General features: G+C 42.4%; 1 protein-coding gene across 1 annotated transcript in view; it reads right to left on the reverse strand.

The window, feature by feature from the left end:
- Positions 1 to 1,657: 1,657 nt before the first annotated feature.
- Positions 1,658 to 19,659, reverse strand: part of FAM124A (family with sequence similarity 124 member A) — a 36,596-nt gene continuing 18,594 nt past the window's right edge. Inside the window, exons 3-4 of the mRNA XM_062514743.1 lie at positions 10,980 to 11,719; positions 1,658 to 2,455 (exon numbers count right to left, since the gene is read on the reverse strand). Of these exons, the coding sequence (XP_062370727.1) occupies positions 1,658 to 2,455; positions 10,980 to 11,719 (1,538 nt within the window). The remainder of the gene's footprint in view (positions 2,456 to 10,979; positions 11,720 to 19,659) is intronic.

Genomic DNA, 19,659 nt, shown 5'->3' on the forward strand with positions numbered 1-19,659 from the left:
CATGGCTTGGATGGGTAGACTCCTTTTAAAATAAAACTGGCTGGATAGTCAGGCCCAGAGAGTGGTGGTGAACGGAATTAAATCCAGTTAGTTTCTGGTGACTGGTGGTATTCCCCAGGGTTCAGCACTGGTGCTGGTTCTATTTCACATCTTCATTGATGATTTGGATGAGTGGATTGAGTGTATCCTCAGTAAGTTCACAGATGACACCAAGTTGATGGGAGTATTGATCTTCTTGCTAGAGGGCAGGAATGCTCTCCAGAGGGATTATGACAGACTGGATTGATGGGCTGAGGACAGTCTTATGGAGTTCAGTAAGGTGAACCAAGTGCTGGGTCCTGTACTTGAGTCAAAACAATCCCATGCATTACTACAGGCTGGGGGAAGAGTGGCTGGATAAGGACCTGGGTTTGCTGGTCGAAAGCCAGCTGAACACGAGCCAGCAGTGTGCCCAGGTGGCCAAGAAGGCCAATGACATCCTGGCCTGTATCAGGAATAGAGTGGCCAGTAGGACCAGGGCAGAGATTGACCCCTGTACTCACCACTGGTGAAAGCTGCACCTTGAATCCTGTGTTCAGTTTTGGGCCCCTCAATTCAGGAAGGACATTCAGGTGTTGGAGCATGTCCGGAAAAGGGCAATGGAGCTGGTGAAGCTTCTGGAACAGAAGTCTGATAAGGAACAGCTGAGAAAGCTGGGATTGCTTAGTTTGGAGGAAAGGAGGCTCAGGGGTTACCTCACTGATCTCTACAGCTACCAGAAAAGAGGTTGCACTGAAGTGGGGGTTGGTCTCTTCTGCCATATCTTGAATGAAAGGAGGAGAGGTAACAGCCTTAACTTGCACCAGGGGAGGGTCAGATTAGATATTAGAAAAAAACTACTCACTGAAAGGGTCATCAGACCTTAGAATAAATTGTCCAGGGAATTGGTGGGGTCAGTCACTGGAAGTCTTCCAGAGGTATCAGGATGTGGCACTTGGGGATATGGTTTAGGGGTGATTATGGTAGTGCTAGGTTGTCACTTGGACTTAGATGATCTTGAAGACCTCTTCCAAAGTGGATGTTTGTGTGATTCTGCCTCCCTTACCATTGCCAGCTCTCAAAGGTTGGAAGGAAAGTGCTTCCTCACAAGAAACTTCTTGCCTGCCCCTACTGGAGCTGTGCTGCTGGGACCTGCTGTGCTTACAGCTGCCTTTGGGACCTTGTAAAGGGAAATAACACCCCTTTCTTTACCCATCTTTCTTGACTTAAGGGAATTTCTCAGAAAAGTTAAAGCTGTTTGGTTTCACAAATTAGTCCTCATTTTTTTGCCAAATTAAAATGGAATACTATGTGCCTCTTCTGGCATTTCCTTCACCACCAGTCCTAGGGCTGGTTAGAAAACATCCACCCTGGGCTCCCGTGGAAAAGCCTCTGTGCTGATCATACTCTCCAGTACAAAGATAGGGGGTGCAATCTCAGACTTTTTACTCAGACTCTTGACTGTGCCCAGTTTGGGAATGCCAGTCTCGGAGGGCTCTGAGTAGTTCCTTCAAATATTTAATACACTTCTGTATCACCTTCTCCTCAGCAAGGAACCTTCTGTAAGCTCAGGGTGGACCCACTGCTGTCATTCACAAGTAGAATGTGTTTCCTCTGGAAGGTGTAAGATAGAGACACTTCAGATATAAAATTCTTCTTCATTAACTGGTGAAGCTGGGCAAACACGATCATCCAGGGAACAGGGAGCTGCTCTCAAGGGCCCTTTGTGCTGCTCGGAGAGAGAAGCTGACATGAAAGAGGTGGAAGACCATTCTGAAAGAGAAGGCAGTGAACCATCAACTGATTCGAAAGTATTGCACATGGCTGATACAGGCCTTCCACTGGTGGCTGCCTGTTTAGCCCCACTGACAGTTTGTTTCTGTGATGGAAGAGAGTCTTCCAACTCATTGCAAAATCCATTAAGGGCAGAGTATGCAGAAACCACAGACAGGTCTGAGAAGGACAGCTTCATCCCTGTGTCCACATCAGTCTCTTGGGCATCCTCCAAGTCATCAACGTTAAGCTTGGGGCTGCATTTCCATGTTTTTAACCTGGTTGCAGGTGTTCCAGTGTTTAAAAACTGAAATGGTTCACTGAAATGAAATGTTTCTGATGCTGTAGAGGAGTTCACTGTGGGCAAGCAGAACAGAGACTTGCTTCGTTGAAATGACCAAGAAATTCTGGAGGCACTCCTGGATCTGCCTGTGAAGTCTCCTTGATCACCATGTCTCAAGTCCTGCTGGGAGAAACCAAGATAATGACCAAGGCCATTCGTGTGCTGTATCTTTTTCTGACCCGTTTCTTGTGGCTGTTCAGAGACAGATCGGTAGCTCTGAGGAAGAAAGGCTGGCAGAGTGGTGAAATGGGAATCTGTTGACACAGATGGATATGGCTGCTTGTTCTGCTTTGCAGACTTCCTGCACCAACTGTGTGCTTGCTGCAGTTGGGAGAGGGAGAGAAGAAGATCACATTAATACAGAATTGGCAGTTTCACAACCCTAAGTCTCCATTGCTGAGTTGTTGCTGCAAATAATTATGAAGCAGACTTCAGTCAGTATGCTTGCAGCAAATGTTTTACTGCAATAACAAAGACGACCCACCCTGCCAAAATCCCAAATATTTACATAAGGAGCCTCAAGACAACAAGAATAAATGGTAGAGAAGCCTTGCCTTGTGGGCTGAATTACACTAGTTTGAATTTCTCGCTTCTTACTGACTTACTCAGATTATTCATAGTCTGTCTTCCAACATTACTACATTAGTGGACAGCTTAAGAAAAAAATAAAGAAATGGAAGTATATTATATAATTATAATATCTTATTTCTTCCTTACCTTTTTTTTTTGTTTTGTCCTCCTTTAAAACATCAGAAAGCCTTCCGCAAGCTTCTCACTGGGGATTTACTACTTCTTTCAAGTCTTCCACATTTTCTGTCTTACCTAGTTAGCTCTATTAACTAGCTCACAGCGACATTACAGACACACATTCAGTTTGCTTGTAGACACCTAGACTGAAGACTCAGACTCATGGTTATGATCCAAATCTGGACCTGAATCTCAGTGCCAGGGCAGGATTCAGTTGCCTAGCCATCATTTGAACTTAAGCATTTGAATGGGAAGAGCAGCTGTGACAAATGATGAGTTAACATGAGCAGGACCCAGGTGGCTTTCCTATGGGACTATACACTGATGTCTGTGTAACTGAACTGTTTTTGAGCAATTGTAAGGTTTTTCACCTTCCCCCTTATTTCAGTGAGGCTTTTAGAAATTAGCCTTTCAAGAAGTTTAATTTAAAGTCTTCTAAATGGAATTTCTCATGTAATAAAAACACTTGATCTCTGCTCCAAAAGGGACAGGAACAAATTGGACAAAGTGAAAGATCATGCTCGTGAGAATAAACAATAATCTCAGCTATGGGACTTGTCAGTTGGAAGCAGGAGAGGAGAAAGACCTGGATATCCTGATCTCTTTCTGCTATTAAAGGAACAAGGCTGTGACAACAAAGTATTGGGCAGTCTCAAGTGAGTTGAAAAACCACTGCAAACAACACTGTTATGGCCTCATCTGGAATATTGCACATGATTCCAGTAATCACACCTATGTGAAAAAGAATAAATTTGAACAGAAAAAGATGGAGCCACAGGGAAAAAAATATAATAAGATGAACTATCCATTAAAAAATGGAACCACAAACTAATAAAAGGTTTCTAATAACAATAGAAGGAGAAGAATCTTCTGGGGTGAGTAATGGATAAAGACAGAGCTTGTTCATTTTACCAAACAGATTATATGACATGACAGAAAGAGCTGAGACCTGGCAACGAAGGAGGTTCTTTGTACCCAGTCTCTAAAAGAGCTCCATACATTGCTGCTTCTAACATCTTGCTCATGCACATCACATTGTCTTAGTGACCCAGATCTGTCATAGCCATCTTCTGGTTTTTATTGAAGTGATTTTTATAGGCAAAAAAAGGATTTTCACATCTGCAAAAATTGCTTGGCTCTTTCATGATCTCTTACTAGAGATTATAGGACAGCCAAACCACAGAAGTTCATTTAGATGGTGTAGGTAAATAAATATACATATGTAATCTCTCTATATATACTTGTAATAAGGTATGTTAATTAATAACCTATTTCTGTGTAATACAGTAAGCTGTTTCCCTTAATGTCATAAAGTATTACATGAATGAAGAACCTGAGGACAAAAGAGTCAAATGTAATGACTCAGTTGTCAACAAAACATTAGCCAGAAATCATGTTAGACCTCTACAAATAACATTATTTTATTAGTGCAATATGTGAGCCAATTTGTTTAAAAATTACTCTGCAAGATAAAAAGCTTGTCCATGAGGAAAACACCAGCTCTTTCTTAACTGAAGACATTTTTGGATAACCCGGAAATAAGAATCCGACATGCTGAAAGTCCACAAACAGACCACTGCACTCTTCTGATGTTTTTGACCAAGAAAACAATTCTCATTATATTTTGTTAGCATTAACAAAAAAATTACCCTTTTTTTCACTCTGCAGTAGCTCTGTCATAAGATACACTACATGAACTCAACCACCACGCTCAGTGAATCAACAGAAGCACCTTCAGAACACTTCTACTTCTCAGTAAAATAATGGATTGCCTCATTGTATCTTATTTTTACACTATACTTCTGTTTTTGGAGATTTAAGCTGACAATTTGGCAGATCAAGCATCCACAGAAACAAACGATCAAAGCAAGTGCAGTCTTCCTGTTTGTGAAAAGGATGAGACCACTTCTGGCACCTTGGAGAAAACCGGAGCCGAAAACACAAGGCTTTTGGGAACAGACAGCAGAGATCTCTGGGGCCAGTACAAAAGCCTTGCCTTTACCTTGTGCAGGTCACACCACCTACCACACATACATCAGGCAGAGCCCATAGACATCACAAATAAGATTTAGCAGTCTACTTAATAGAGCCAGTGGGGTCTGGAGAGCAATTCAGCTTTCCCTGAAAAAAATTCTTGTGTCTGGTTGGTTAGCTGAAGTGCTTTCTATGTCCTTGGGCTGTACTGAGTACACACCCATCGACTACAGGGACAACACAGACTGTAGCTGACAACCTACTTTAGGTAAGACATTAGTTTTATGGTTTTGCCATTTTAAACCTTTTTCTTCCTAGTTCTTTTAACGTTCCTGCAGACAGATAGAGACATTTAAATTTACACAAAGTATTTTATAGTAATCTTGCTCCTGGGTCACAGTTTCTGGTCAAGCCCAGCTGACCTGGCAGGAGGTAATGGTGGATGGTGAGGAGAAGAGGGCAAGCACAAACTGCCCCCAGAATGGCTGCCTGCAGGGCAAATCAAGTGACATCACTAATACAACTTATTTCTGAACAGCTGTTTATAGGAGGAACTGCTCACTTCAATAATTTTTTTAGATGAGTTAAGATTTAGAAGACCTATTATCCAATGCCGCTCTTCATTATATGGGCAGAAATGGGAAATAATGGGGAGATAATAATTTAATATTTTCATTTTAAAGCAATGTGACCAAAGACTTTCCTGGGTGTGAGAACACCAGACAGTCCAAGCAGCAGTAGTGTACTACAGGTAGAACACTGCACCACAGGTAGCGTGTCAGAAGCTCCATCCCACAGAATATTAGTGAATAAAGATTACAGGCTAATCCTGATTGTAGAGAACTGGATTATGTGGACTAATAAGACTCTTCTATATCTACATTCTCCAACTTGTCAGAGATCACAGAGAGGATTCAACAATTTAGCCAGGATTAAAAGTCAGGCAAAACTAGCTCCTTGTCCTGTGCCAAGGCCATTGACTGTGCTCCTGTGTGCCACCTTGGCACAGCACACTGAGTGCTGCATGCAGCCTGTGCATGCACCAAGACCACTCCTCTTCAGCTTTTGGAGGAGGCTTCTCTGCCTCCTTAACCCTGCCACCAGCTTTGAAAACAGTTGCACCTTTTCTGAGTTTTTTTCTTTTTCAAGTCCTCATGGTCAGTGTTCTCACAGCTCCCAGCATTGGCTGTTGCCCCCCTGCTGCCTGGCAGAGCCCTGCTTGGTACAGCCATGCTCCCTGCAACAAGAACAAGCACCAGAGAGATGCCAGAGAGGGCGTCAGTCACCTGAGAGGACAAAGACACAATGCAAAGTGACACGTTGTGTTTCAACAAAATGCCAAATGCAGGGAGGAAGGTTTGTCAGACCTTGCCACAAAGATGTACAGCAAACCCGGCCACTGACTGAACAGATTAGCTCTCTAACAGAACAGATTTTTACATCTGGTGCTAATCTGCTGCTCATTTATAATCTCTGCACAAATCTTTGTGAAGCCTGGAGGGATTTAGAGTCTTTGTGTTTTACAATGGGCTGCAGAAGAATTTCATGATGAATATCCAGGAATGCCATAAACAACTTGGGGTGAACCTTTCAGAAATACATTTTCAACTTGGGCTGCTGGGACCTAGGACAAAAAAATCCATGAGTGTTGTTGCAGTCTATTTTAAGTTATCTGCTTTTTAAGAAAGCAGATAGAGATCTCCTTAAGCATTATCTGCATTAAGAACTGCCAGCAAGGCTTTGCTGAGGTCAGGACTCAGCCAGCACAGCAATGACATCACCATCTCAAGCCCAGATTTTGCCTGCCTTGCTCAACAGGAGCGTGATGGTGTTTATTTAATTGTATTAAAACCAGTGGAATTGATCCAGAGGGAAAAAAAAGTCAACATAAGAAAAAGTGGCAGAGATTAGTCCTCAGTATCATCACAGTCTTACTTGAAAGGCAAATAGTCAGAAGCACAGCATTCCAAAAAAGGCAAAAGGCACAGATTTGATTTAAAACTGAACCTCTTTGAAAAGTGGCTCATAATGTGTTTACAAAAATATAAAAGTTGAGTGCTTTGTAACACAAGAATATATTCACTCTCAAGATTTTTTGCTGGGTGTACAGATTTGTAAGAGATCCCAGTATGTCACAGAACTTAACTGGATAAAGTACCTTAGGCTGAAGAAAAACAAGTAAAAATCTCTTACATGAGTTAGTGACTGATTCTCTGTGCTCTCCCAAAACACAGATATTAGCATTAAGGACAACCAAACACTTAGGTCACAAAAAGGAAAAGAAAAAATAGATTAAAATATTTTGAAAAACAGGAGACTAGTATTAGATTTGTAGATTAATTAAATCAGTTCATGGCACCTCCCCCAACTCAGTAAATTTTTGCTCTGAAAGTGTGTCACCAGTTTTAGAAGAAAATAAATATAATTTTTGTAAAGGTGCCCTGTACACATCCTTGCCTGTCCTAAGACAAAGAATGGTTTGGTTTGGAAGGGACTTTAAAGATTGTATAGCTCCAAACCCCCTGCCATGGTCTGGGACACCTTCCACTAGACCAGGCTGCTCAAAGCCCAATACAGCCTGACCTTGAACACCTGCAGGGATGGGGCATCCACAGATTCTCAGGGCAACCTCTTTCACTGGATGCTTTTCTTGCCTTTCTTTCTCTTTGTGCTCAATTCTGCTCTATCCGCACTACTAAGTATAATAATTCAGCAAGCTTGGAGGCCCTTTCTCACATCCATTCCCTTCCTGCAGACTGAACTGTTCTCTGCAAAAGTGCCCTCTCTTTGCCTGTTTTTGTCTTTTTGCCTTCTCTGACCCTGGTTTAGCTGCCCTTATTTCTTTTTCCACTTGTCATAACGGAGTCCTCTTGTCCCAGCGCCTTGCATCACTTAGGGCCATTATCTCTGCTCCTGAAACACGATACCACTTTTCAAATCAAGACTACAGTTGCCCCATACAGATAAGAACATTGGCCGATTAATTCAGCAAATCAGCTAAAAAAAAAGAATCCCTCTACCTCCTCATAAGCTGTGATCTGTTAATATTCCCAGTGTTATTTCAAGGATGCCTTATAAAGCAACACTAGGCAGAAAATAGACACCTCATAAACTGCACAGGGACTGTCTGGCATGTAAAACAAAAGCAGGTCCTAAGTTTAAGTGCAAATGCTGGGTCTCTACCTAGGTAAGATATTAATTTTTCTGGTGTCCACCTTCCTCCTGGGTATGTCTGCATGATTCATCTCACGCAGAGTGGCTAGGAAATCCTGCCAAAATATTATTTTACTTTTCATACTTATCCAGAGATGTTATAATGATTTAAAAAGGACATCTGTGCACTTTCTCTTCTCTACTCACTATCCTTGCTTCCCAAACATGCATGGCCAAACCAGTCCAATCAGTTATTAACCTTTCCTGCTTCCCACATTGCACTGCCAGGAGTGCAAGTTGATTAGCAGTTCATCTGTCTCTGTGTGGATTATGCCCAGAGGCAGCCAAGAATCTGGGCAAGACCTATATATCCAGCAGTATACTCAGTATAACAGTATATGGGATATTCTTAGCTGCATTATTTACATACTCTTCCCACTGCTCTGACAACTGCTTCCAAGAGTTCCTGCTTCTGGGCTTATCTCTGGTGAAGCAGCGTGGGTGCCTTCCCATAGGATGCAACTGTGGTCCTAAGCCTTGTTCCTGCTCCAGCCAACTGAACCCTTGGCCTGCGCTGTTATATAGCTGCACCCTTGGAGCAATTTGCCAATGTTTAAAAACTACTGTGACAAAATAATTCTGAAGAGCTTCCTTGCAAATGAAGGAATAGTTTATTGGCAATAAACAGATTTATCTTACCCATGAATAACTTTGTTGTCTCTTGAACTGACTTTATCTAAGCCCCTTGATAATTGCATTTGCAAAATGGATTAAGAACATGGATCAATCTGGCTGGCAAGTATCCAATTCCCTGTCAGGACAAGCAAGAGGTCACATCTTGTTAGTTTAAACATGGAAGTATACTCAAACTTCAAACAGTGCCTGCAATTTAACAGGAATGTTAGTCTACCATTTTTGGTAGACTATTATAGACAACTATAATTTTAAAAAGATGCAATATCTGTATAAAGTAAACAAAACCATTCTGAGGACTACTAATTATCAACTGATATGGAGACTGAAAAATACTGAGAGGTCATTGTTTAAGTTTATATAACTGGGAAGAAGATAAAGTTATCATTAATGCTGTGGCATGGATAATATTGCTAATAGCAACTCTCTGTGAGAAGTCAAAATGTTGTCCTGTTACTTTCAGTGTCAGATACTGTAATTGCTTTGAACTTAGAATGAATTAAATTAATATAAGGAGTCCATGGATAGCTAAATCTGATGTTTCCTATAAGCCATGCTCCATCATTTCCTCTCATTAATTGACCATCCTGCCATAAATTGAGGTATTAACCTGCTTGCACCTGCTGGGTGGCTGTTAAGTAGTTAACAATGAATGAGAACAGAAAATGAAAATCAATTGCACTTGCAGGCCATCCTTAGGCAGGTTTCTGCTCTTCTCCTTTGGTTCATATGGCTAAAATCTTATTTTGATTTTCTTTGCTCAGCAAGTCTCACTTTACTTCTGTACTGCCTGGCATTTGTTACTTCTGAAAATTTGCTGGGTTTAAACCAAGAGCCCTATTTAGAAGCCCTATTTTTTTTTGTTTGTTTTTACCCTTCCCTTCAATTTGCTTGAAACTAGTGTAAGGTCCCATACACCAAAGTTATATCACAGAGCAGAAAACTCCTGAGGAAGAACAGGGAAAAGAGGACACAGGTGAGTGTGGTTGCTCTGTGTAAGTTTGGTGATGACTTGTCAGCCTCAGTTTGCAACTAACCTTGGGCTAACACAGGTATGTCTAACGTGCAACCAGTAACCCTGACAAATTGGTGACTGTCTTGCCAGGTGGGCAAGGAAACTGCCTTGCTCAGCCCTTTACAAGTGTTATTCATCTCTGGCATGGGATTTCTCTGAGGGTGGCATCCGCAAAGCAACATCAAAAGGTTCCACTACCACCGGGACATGACTCACCAGAGCAGAGATGTCTGTGTGCCTGGAATTTCAGTCCCAGGAAGTACAAACCCAGAGTGACTCTGCTACAGAGGGCTGTACACACCTCTCTGTGTGCTGGGAGATCTGTGTGGTGAAAGGATGGCACCCACAATGGCCTTCCACAGAAATAAGGTCAGACAACTGGACAAGCCATATGAATGAAATTCACTCCAAAAGAAAATACCCTTAGAAACCTGAACAACAGCCTTATAAAGATGAGGGATTGTGCTCCTGGATTCATATGTAAGCAGCAATAAATGCCTCTGCAGAGTCAGAATGCACATTAACTTGGCTCTGGATTGCCACAGATACCTCTCTGCAGGGCAGGCAGCTATTAAGAGTTTGTTGCTTATCCTTTTATTTGCTTTGGATGTGGTGTAGTGGAGAAGAGCATGCTGATATATTGCCCAGATATGGTGCCTACAGATGTTCTAACAAACTCTCAGGACTCTGTTATGAGCACTCGAGATTAGTTCAGAAAGAGTCTGTGGGAATGTCTCTCTTAGACTGCTCTTCAGGGCGCATTTCTTTTCCTTCATCACCTCTCACTTCATCCTGATAATCACTGTGCAAAAGAAAGATGCAGTTTGTCACCCAGCGATGCTAAAAAATAGTGACTACCATTAGGACTTCTGCTTGTCTTCCATAAAAGTCTCATAACTGAGGGCTATTTTAAAACTCCCTGTCAGTTCTGTGTCCATACTGCTTACAAAACTACACTCACCAGCCATGATTTTTTTCAACTTGGGCTCATAATTCCTTCTCTCTTCATTTTTTTAAACAGCTATCTCATCTCATTAGCACAGACTGAGGTTGACTGATATCTGGATAACATCATTCACTGTTTGTGTGATCAGTTACACAGCACAGCAAGGGGTTTCAAGTTCTTTCTTCAGCAGTACTGTCCTGGTTCTTGCTCCAAGGATAGAGCAAAAGAACCAACCAAAGGGCAACTATCAATGCATGTTAAGCTTTCCTGCACAAAACCAAGAAATATGCTTCTATTCCCCTGTGTACTGAGCTTACCTGCAAAAGGATCCTATTTCCATCATGGTCTTCTGTCTGCCACCTGCCTTCACTGATGGGGCTGCAAGGGTTGGGCAAGAGAGGCACAAGCTGCCCCACATCTTTTACTCTGAACTCCAGCACGGCTGACTCTGTCCTCACTGGAACTTGTCCCTTTGGGAGTTTTTTTAAAGAAAACTGAATGTCTATTTCCATGTTAGAATAGACAGGAAAAACACAAAAGTCCGCTTTCTTCTGACACATTGGTCTTTTCAGTATTAGCTCATACAGTTTCAAGATGTCCACAAAATTTTCACTCCTGCAGTATATGGTGAAGCGGATCATTTCTTTCCCGTAGTGCACTGGGCGAATGGCCCACAGGGGAGTCTCTGGAGCCAAAGTGTAAAAGTCTTGGCTGCATGGCATGTAAGGGAGGAATTTCCCATGCATTAGCTCTGTGTGGTGGTAATGCCAAGGTGGCCGCTGAAAAGTTTCATGGAGCTGCAAGATGGGTTCTTCTCCATACTCCTCCTGCAGGAACAGAATGACAGCAAGGGCTGGCTGAGAAACACCAGCCTTGACGGGCTTCCTGCGCTTCCTGGGCACTCGTCTTTCTGAGACCCGAAACAGCTGGAGGTCTGGATGGATCCAGGCTAGAAGCTTATCAATGGCCTGCTGAAGAGTCTTGGATTCACCTGGGTCAGTGATAATATGCACACTAACAAGGAATGGGTCTTGTATGCCTTCCACGGAAAGCTCACCTGAAATATTTAAAAAAAGTCCTTTAAGATTTGCAACCAAGTTGGCAACACTTAGGTGATCCTTAAAGGAGAAATAGTCTAGTCAGTCACAGCAGACTTTTTTTTCCCTCCATCTCCCTGAATCTCACTTGTAGTAAACAACTACAACAAAATGTACAGTGATATAACAACCAAGAAAACAATCAGAAGACAGAGAAAAGTTTCATCATGCATACTGTAAGAGTTGCTGTTTCTCTGAGTTAGCATCCAAAAGATGCTACTCAATGTGCATTTCTGTGTTAGAAAAGACCTGTTCCATACAGCTGAAAGGTAGGAAATACAAAAATACTGATGTAGCATGGGGGTGTAAGAGACAAAAATGATGCACAGAATGTTAAGGGGGGAGAGTGTTCATCCCACCTTGTCTTCAATTTTGCCAATTGGTTCAGGGCATGGAAATCACACCATTGAACTCCATCACCCTGACACTGGAATTTTACACACAGTTAAGTGTTTTACATCCTGGAGGCAACGTTTGTAAAGAAAGCTAATATCTTTTATTAGACTAACTGATACAGCTAGTAAAAAAAAAAAAAAAAAAGAAAAAAAAAAACAAAAACAAAACCAGACAAGCCTTTAGGTCCTTCTCTAGGAAAATGTATCACTGGTCCCTACAAATCCTTCACTGTTTGTATCTTCAGACTATCAAGCCTGTAACACTACTGCTTCAAGGTTTTCTTAAGATTAGAGAAGACTTGTAAAGGGAGGAGGCACAAAAAAAATTACACTTCCTCTAGTTAATCTTGGCAATGTTCACAGGGGCTCTATCTCTGGTTTGTCCCTGAAACTTCTTTGATAACCCAGCAGAGCAATAGCTGGTTAGGTCTAGGGAGAAATTGTTACTTTCTTCTGCTGGAGTTACAGCCAATAAAGAGGCATGGTGATCCAAGACAGTTTACTAAATTAATCAAGTTACTTTGATATTTTTTCTGAAATGGTTCGCCTTGTGTGGTATTCCGAAACCACCTCCATGTCTGAGACCCTGAGCTTCGGCACAAAGCCTAAATGTGAGAAGCCTTAGAAAGGCTTCCCAAGTTTTCACTGCGCAGACCACATTTAATAAGGGGACTGCCTCAAAGGCTATTCCCCCTCCTTTTAGCAATCAGTACAAACCTCTCCCTCCTGGCATCAGAACAACATTCTTGTGATACTCCACCAATTGCTTTAATGGAAAAGCAGCTTTGTGCGAGTAGTGTATTTTAGTTGTCTTTCAATAGAGAATAGCTGCAAGACCCAGAGAAAATTATATTCAACTGCATAGCTTTGTAGACAGAGATGACTGGTAAACACAACACTGGCCTCAATTTAGAAGCTGCAGAAAGATATGGTATGTAGAGCAAATAGCAAGCAAGCATCTTGCCTAGGGGAGGCAAAGAAAAACCAAGTAAATAATCAAAAATACAATTACAGCAGAGTTCTCATATCTCTGCATGAAATGGGTGATGTAGAGTGACTTTGTCAGAAGGCTAATGGAAGAAAAAAAATTGGAAGCAAAAAGAGCTGTGGCAATCATTACTGGTAGGTAATTCTTTGAGATACTCCCTGTGGGTAGTCACAGTGTGAGAGAAAGACAAAAGGGGTATGGGGGGAGGTGCTCTCTTGGTCCTCTACATCAGACAGCAGAAGACGAAGGAAAACAAATTGCTGAGAACAGTGATCCGATAAAACCTGAAACCTGAAAACTACACAGTCATTCATTTTCTAAGACTGGAATACAAGATGTTCTGCTTTTTTCTCTCTCTGATTCCTGTGTTACACAAAATGCTATTAAAGCCTGCAACAAGTGACAGGCTTGATATTTATGCATATAAATGACTGCAGCTCTGAAAGAAGCTTGGGCACAACAATGTGAAGCACAGAGCCATCGTTGCTGTCAGCTTCTTGCTCTGCATTTAAAAAAAAAAATCCCTGATCATGGCTTTTCTACCCTCCCGTTGCTCAGCATGGTGCATGGACACTGAATGGCTAAAGCATTTTTCAGAAGTGGAGCCTTGTGGGAGCCAGTGGCAGCATTAGTATTCTGCAGCCATCGCTGCCTGTGCCCATCAGCACAGCTGCTCGCAGAACCAGCCTCAGAGGCACAGCACAAAGCCACCCTTAGGAGCCAGAGTTATACAGAGCAGAGCAAATCATCCCTCCTTTTTGAGAGAGAAGCAACTATGTGAGTGCAACAGATCAGTACAGAAAGAGCTTCAGTTCTATTTTGTGCTAGCACAGATGCTTTTACGTGTTTCATTGTGTGGCTTCTGTGCTTGTAAAATGCCAATGCTTTCTGTTTGGAAAACAGAAAAAGAGAAACTTAAGCAGAAATATGAGGCAAGGAGAAACCTTCCCTGAAATGACAATAAGTTGCAAATTGTTACTATGTGGCTAACAAGTCTTTTTCCTTCATTTGACAAAGAAAGAGGTGAAACAGCACCATTTCTCATGACACAGTTCAATTTGCTCCAGGGCAAATTGTTACAGGAGCAAATAAAAGCTCTGCATATGTATTAGCCTTCCTGGGTCACTAGTTAATCCCACAGAAAATATCAAAATGCTGAGGCATCTATTTGGAAATAAGCGTCACAGTTCTCACAGCTATTACATTTTTTCTCTTCCTATGACAGAAGGGGATTAGGTCTCTTCGAGTTGGCAAAGCACTAACTTTGCTAAGAGGTAATTACTATCAAGATTGAAAGAGAATTTTACAATTCTAAACGTTTTACTCCTCTGCTAGGTAGTATTAACCACCCATGAGAGGTTAAAGCAGTCAGACGAAATGCTGTGGACCTGTTACACTTGAGCTCTTAAAGCTGGGAGTGGAAGGTAGCCCTGATATTTTATGATTTTATGGGTCCTTCTCTGCATATTATTTTTATTTTGCTGCTAATGCTATATTGCTGAGCTGAGATAAAAAAAAGGCCTGCAAAGTAGAATGACAGTCCAGCCCTGTGGTTCTTCCTGCCCAGAAACCCGGACATTTTCATCAGTAAGACAATCTGAAAGAAAGCAGTGGGTCCTGTCAAGTCTGCCTTTGCCAACTACCTCATTTTGGTGACTTCTCTGAAAGTGAAGTTGCCTGGGCTTGGGAACAAACAGGACAGGTACCTACCTGTCCATCCCAGTTGTCCACATCCCCTACTGTGTGCACGGAGAGAGGCAGCCACCTCTGAAAAGCCTGTGGAGGATGGCTGCCTTCCTCATTCTTTTACCCCACTCTCTGCAGGGAACAGCAGCACCTGCAGAGGACAACCCTCCTGGCATCCAGAGCTGCCTGGCTGGGTGACTGCAAGAACAGGGGCTGGTGAAAAGTGCAGAGAAAATATCTGATGAGAAGCAGCTGACGGAGCTGGGGATGTTCAGCCTGGAGAAAAGGAACCTCAGTGTTGACCCCTATCACTCTCCACATCTCCCTGAGAGGAGGGTGTAGCCAGGTGGGGGTCAGTCTCTCCTCACAAATAACAAGCAATCAGACACGAGGAAATGCCCTCAAGTTGCACCAGTTTAGGCTTAGACTGGATATTAGGAACAGTCTCTTCACCAAAAGAATTGTCAAGCTTTGGTACAGGCTGTCCATGGAAGTGGTGGAGTTCCTACCCCTGGAGGTATTTAAAGGACGGGTAGATGTGCCATGTAGTGACATGGCTTAGTGATGGATTTGGCACTGCTGGGTTAATGGTTGGGCTCGATGATCTTAGAGGTTAAATAACTTTATTATTTTATGACCTAGTGACATAAATACCCATGGGTGAAGTGGAAAGCAATGGGTTAAGTGGCCGGGGGCAGCCAGCACCCCTGAGAGATGCCGTAAGGACTCAGGTATCACTTGCTGGTTGGGAAGGCAGAGGTCCTGACCCAAGGCAGGCCCAAGTGGGTGTAAAGTCAGGACAGCAACCCCAGCAGCTGGGAAGCAGCCAGACTCATCTGTAGATATGGAGAACTGGATCTAACATTCCTTCTCCCTATGGTATGTATGAACTTAACTTTAACCCATACAAGAAGCAAAATGCCCTTAGAGTTTTCTTCCACACCACTTGCATAATCCTAGGTTAGAGAAGTCTCCCTCTTTCATTTACTTTTTGGCCCAAGGTCTCTTGCACACCTTGCTTGAGCAAAACTCTGGTCGTGACCTGGAAATCTGGTCCCTCTTTTACACCCTGACATACCCAGGTTGCATTCCCTCTGGAGATGCCCTGAGCAAAGACCCATCCCTTCTCATGGCAGTGTTCCAACTACTTTCTTATTTCAGGAGAAGTCACCACCTTCAGCAGTCTTGATGGGATCTGATTTTCCAGGCTTCTCCAGTGGACTAAACTCATCCCATAGCAGAGCTTAGGAAGGATATAAATAACTGTCTCCCTGAAATGTCTCTCCTCACCCTGTGCTGGTGAAACAAAGGGTGAACCTAAAGACCTCACAGACTTACCAGGAGTTATTCAATGAAGAGTTGCCTACAGGGCCAAGGAAACCTGGTAACTTTTTGGATTGAATTTATAATGAAGTGAGATTTTAGGCAGACTGGTTCCTGGTCCTAGTTTGTGCATATGAAAGAGCATTTTCAAACTGTGGCAGATACTTTCAATTTTCTAGCTACATACATTTTCAATCTTCTATCCAGGAAACACAGAGGAAATATCCAACCTAAAAAATACTTTACTTTTTTTTTTTTTTTTGCATTGATAGAGCACTGGAACACAAACTCCCATTTTTTCCAATGCAGCATGCTGCTTCATGAGAATCAACACCTGAATCTGTCTTATGCCATACACACCATATTCCTCTATTGCTACATTAGACAGTAGGACACCAAATTTCATTGGACCAAATTGCATGATGCAGTACCAGAGATGCAAACTGGGCAACAGGAGAGGTTCAGAGTGAATTTGCCAAGCTTCTGATCTGCAACTCCCATCAAGCAGTACTTCATTATCAAGAAATTACAGCTATTAGGAATTAAAGAAATAATTCAAAACCAAACATTACAAAGCAGCATATTTTTTCACTGTGATCAATCAAAATACTTTAACTGTGGGAACATAAAATAATCCCAAACACTGTATAAATAATGTCAGGGAGAAAAAAAGGCACTATAATATTTCCAATTAAAATTTCCCAGGACTGCTGTTGCACAGAAAGTATCAGTACTTCCCTACTTCAATTACATTGCAAAACACAAGGAAATGTCAAAACGGTAGCTTTTCTCAGTGAACAGGACCTTCACCTTTTATCTGAGTCCAAGGCAAGAATGATCCTTTTACGTGTACTAATTGAAAGGCTCATGGGCAGACACAAAATCAGAGGCCATTTTCATAAACAAGGATCATTGCTTTATGGGCAGCTGCAACAGAAGCAGTAACTGGACAGCTCTGGCAGCAGACCCCCCAACACTAGGTTGGTCATGCTTTGATGAATTATGCAGCATCAATAACCTTTTGAACAAGCAGGATGTGACAGATTCACCAGTTCTTCCATTCTCTTTCCCTGCTGTTTAATAGCATCTGACAAATGCAGGGCTGCTGGATAATGTGCTTCTCAGCATGCCCTGCTTTGCACACCACCTCAAACTCAGGAAGGATGTTCAGAAGCAAGAAGCAAAGAAGAAAGTGTTCTCTCTTGGCACAGCACAGTGCTAAGAGGAGAAACCTCTTTCACAGTCCCCACAGAGCATCATTTTCCTGAGAAACTGCCGCTGAATGTTCTACAATGCTCACTCCTCCATCCATGCTATGGAAGCACGGAAGACCAGCACACAGTCAAGCACAGAAAAATGGCCAATCTGCTCCTCCAGTTGCTGTAGAACAACAACAAAAAAACCCTGAGAAAAAAAAAAAAGCTCAAAATTAGGCCCATTATCTCTCTGATGGAGATAAAAAGCCTTCTCTGGTACATTAATATGAGCAGTCTTGCAAGGAGTCATTATTACTCTTAGTGTACAGCACTGGAGCCAATCCTGCGGGAATGAATCTTGTCAACAACCAACACTTGATGCCCATAGAGACCCTGTATGATCAAGCAAAGGCAATGGTAGATCTAAACATGGTGTACCTTTGCTGTTAGATTGTAAAACTCTTGCTGAAACTCCCCACTGTGCTCCAGCTCCAGTGAATTTTCATCTCTCCCCCTGCAGTTACCATCTCCTGACCTGCCTACGGGTAACTTTTCATGATCAAATTAAGCTGCTGTTGAAAGGGGCCATCTCACATCCTTCACCTCTCCATGTACTCCTGCTCCCTTCCCCTCTGTTGGCCTGGGTGCTTGTGTAGCTACATTTCCTACACTGACAATACAACAATACCTGGCACTCCCATTTGCAGTCAGATGGTTTGTGGTGTCCCCTCTGCCCTCTTCAGAGCCATGGGACCTTCATGGGAATCACAACTTCTGTGGCACAGAGTCCTCCCATGGAAGGTTATAGACCTGGTGGATGTCCCTGCAGCACATGGCTGGCAGTCGTGGGCTCCTTTTGTAGCCAAGGTGAGAAACAGAGTCCAGCCTCAGATAAAGCCCATCACTTCTCCACTGTGCACATTTCCATCTTGGGCGCCTAATCTGTGTGGTCCTACAGGCACTGTCTTGTTCTACTACATTATCTTGCTGTACTCCTTGCCCACAAATGAGAAGTGGTTTTGTGGCAAGTGCTATGCAAGAAAAGCCCTTGAATTACATGATTATCATGTCTTCCATGACATCCTCCAAAACCAACTTCTTTGAGTCCTTTAGTCAGGCTGCTGACTGTTCATACCAAGGCAGAGTCAGAGTCACTCCTCCAGTCACAGATCTGTTCTCAGCCCCCTTTTCCCTCCTCTCTTCATTCACAGTACTGCAGATTTTTCACTTATCCCCTTACCACCTAAGGAATGTTCACGTTTGGTATAAAATGATGTATGTGTTGCCTGTGGGATGACAGTTCAGCTGTAGGTTAGGAAAAGAAGTAACTTAAACTCACATTAGTGTTATCTCTCCCTCTTGTCCCAGTGTCTGTCATTCAGTTCCAATGAAACCTGTGGGAAGTTAGTGTCTCTGTGAGGAAAGATGGCACAAGTTCACATTATGTTTCCCTTCTGAAGCAGGATAAAAAGAAAGGGTGAGAGTGTCATACTGTGTTTCTGAATGTGTAATCCCATGTCCCTGACACTTTTTGCTGAGTGTGTGTATTCCACCCAGGTTTTATGGAGCCTGGAGGCATGTCAAAGCAGAGGCTGTGCTTATTGTATATTAAGCACCCAATGAAAAAAGGACTCTCAGCTCTGAGAAGACACTGTATAGGATCTTCATGAAAACAAACTTAGGAACCTATAGTGGGTGCTTTCACACCATGGTTACAATTAAATAAACTGCTTGGCAATTCCTTACAAACACCCTAAGATAATGATTTTTCTGCCAGTGCTCTGGGCTTCTCCATGAGCTCTTTATTTTGGCTGCCTGGTGTTCTCCTCCCTCAACATATGCTGCTTGAACATTACGTTACATTGTTAGAAATAATCTGAATTTCAATTTAAAAAAACCCAACAGCCTTATCATCTACTTATCCTCCAGAGAGCACTAAAGTCTTCAGTACTCTCCTCAGCCACAGATAAGGATCATAGCTCTTGGCAAGAACCCAGGCACTGATATTTGGTATAAATACCAGATTCTGTAGAGAGCTGCAATGTGTAATTCAATTACAAGTTGTGTGTGTAATTCAATTACTACGTAAATAAATTACTACATAATAAAACTCCCATCAGCAACCACCAGTAAATCAGAAGCTGTAAAAACTGCATCCAACACCATAATTTCCAAAGTCCTCCGATTACAGGCATTGTGTTTTCTAAAACTCCACTCCTGTGAAAAGCTGAGATTCTCAAAAGTATGTTTTTTTGTAAAAGGGCAATAAGAACACTGTTAAAAAAAACCCAAGAAACACTGCACACTTGAGC

This window comes from Cinclus cinclus, chromosome 2 (genome assembly GCF_963662255.1).
Source record: "Cinclus cinclus chromosome 2, bCinCin1.1, whole genome shotgun sequence".
Lineage (NCBI taxonomy): Eukaryota > Metazoa > Chordata > Aves > Passeriformes > Cinclidae > Cinclus > Cinclus cinclus.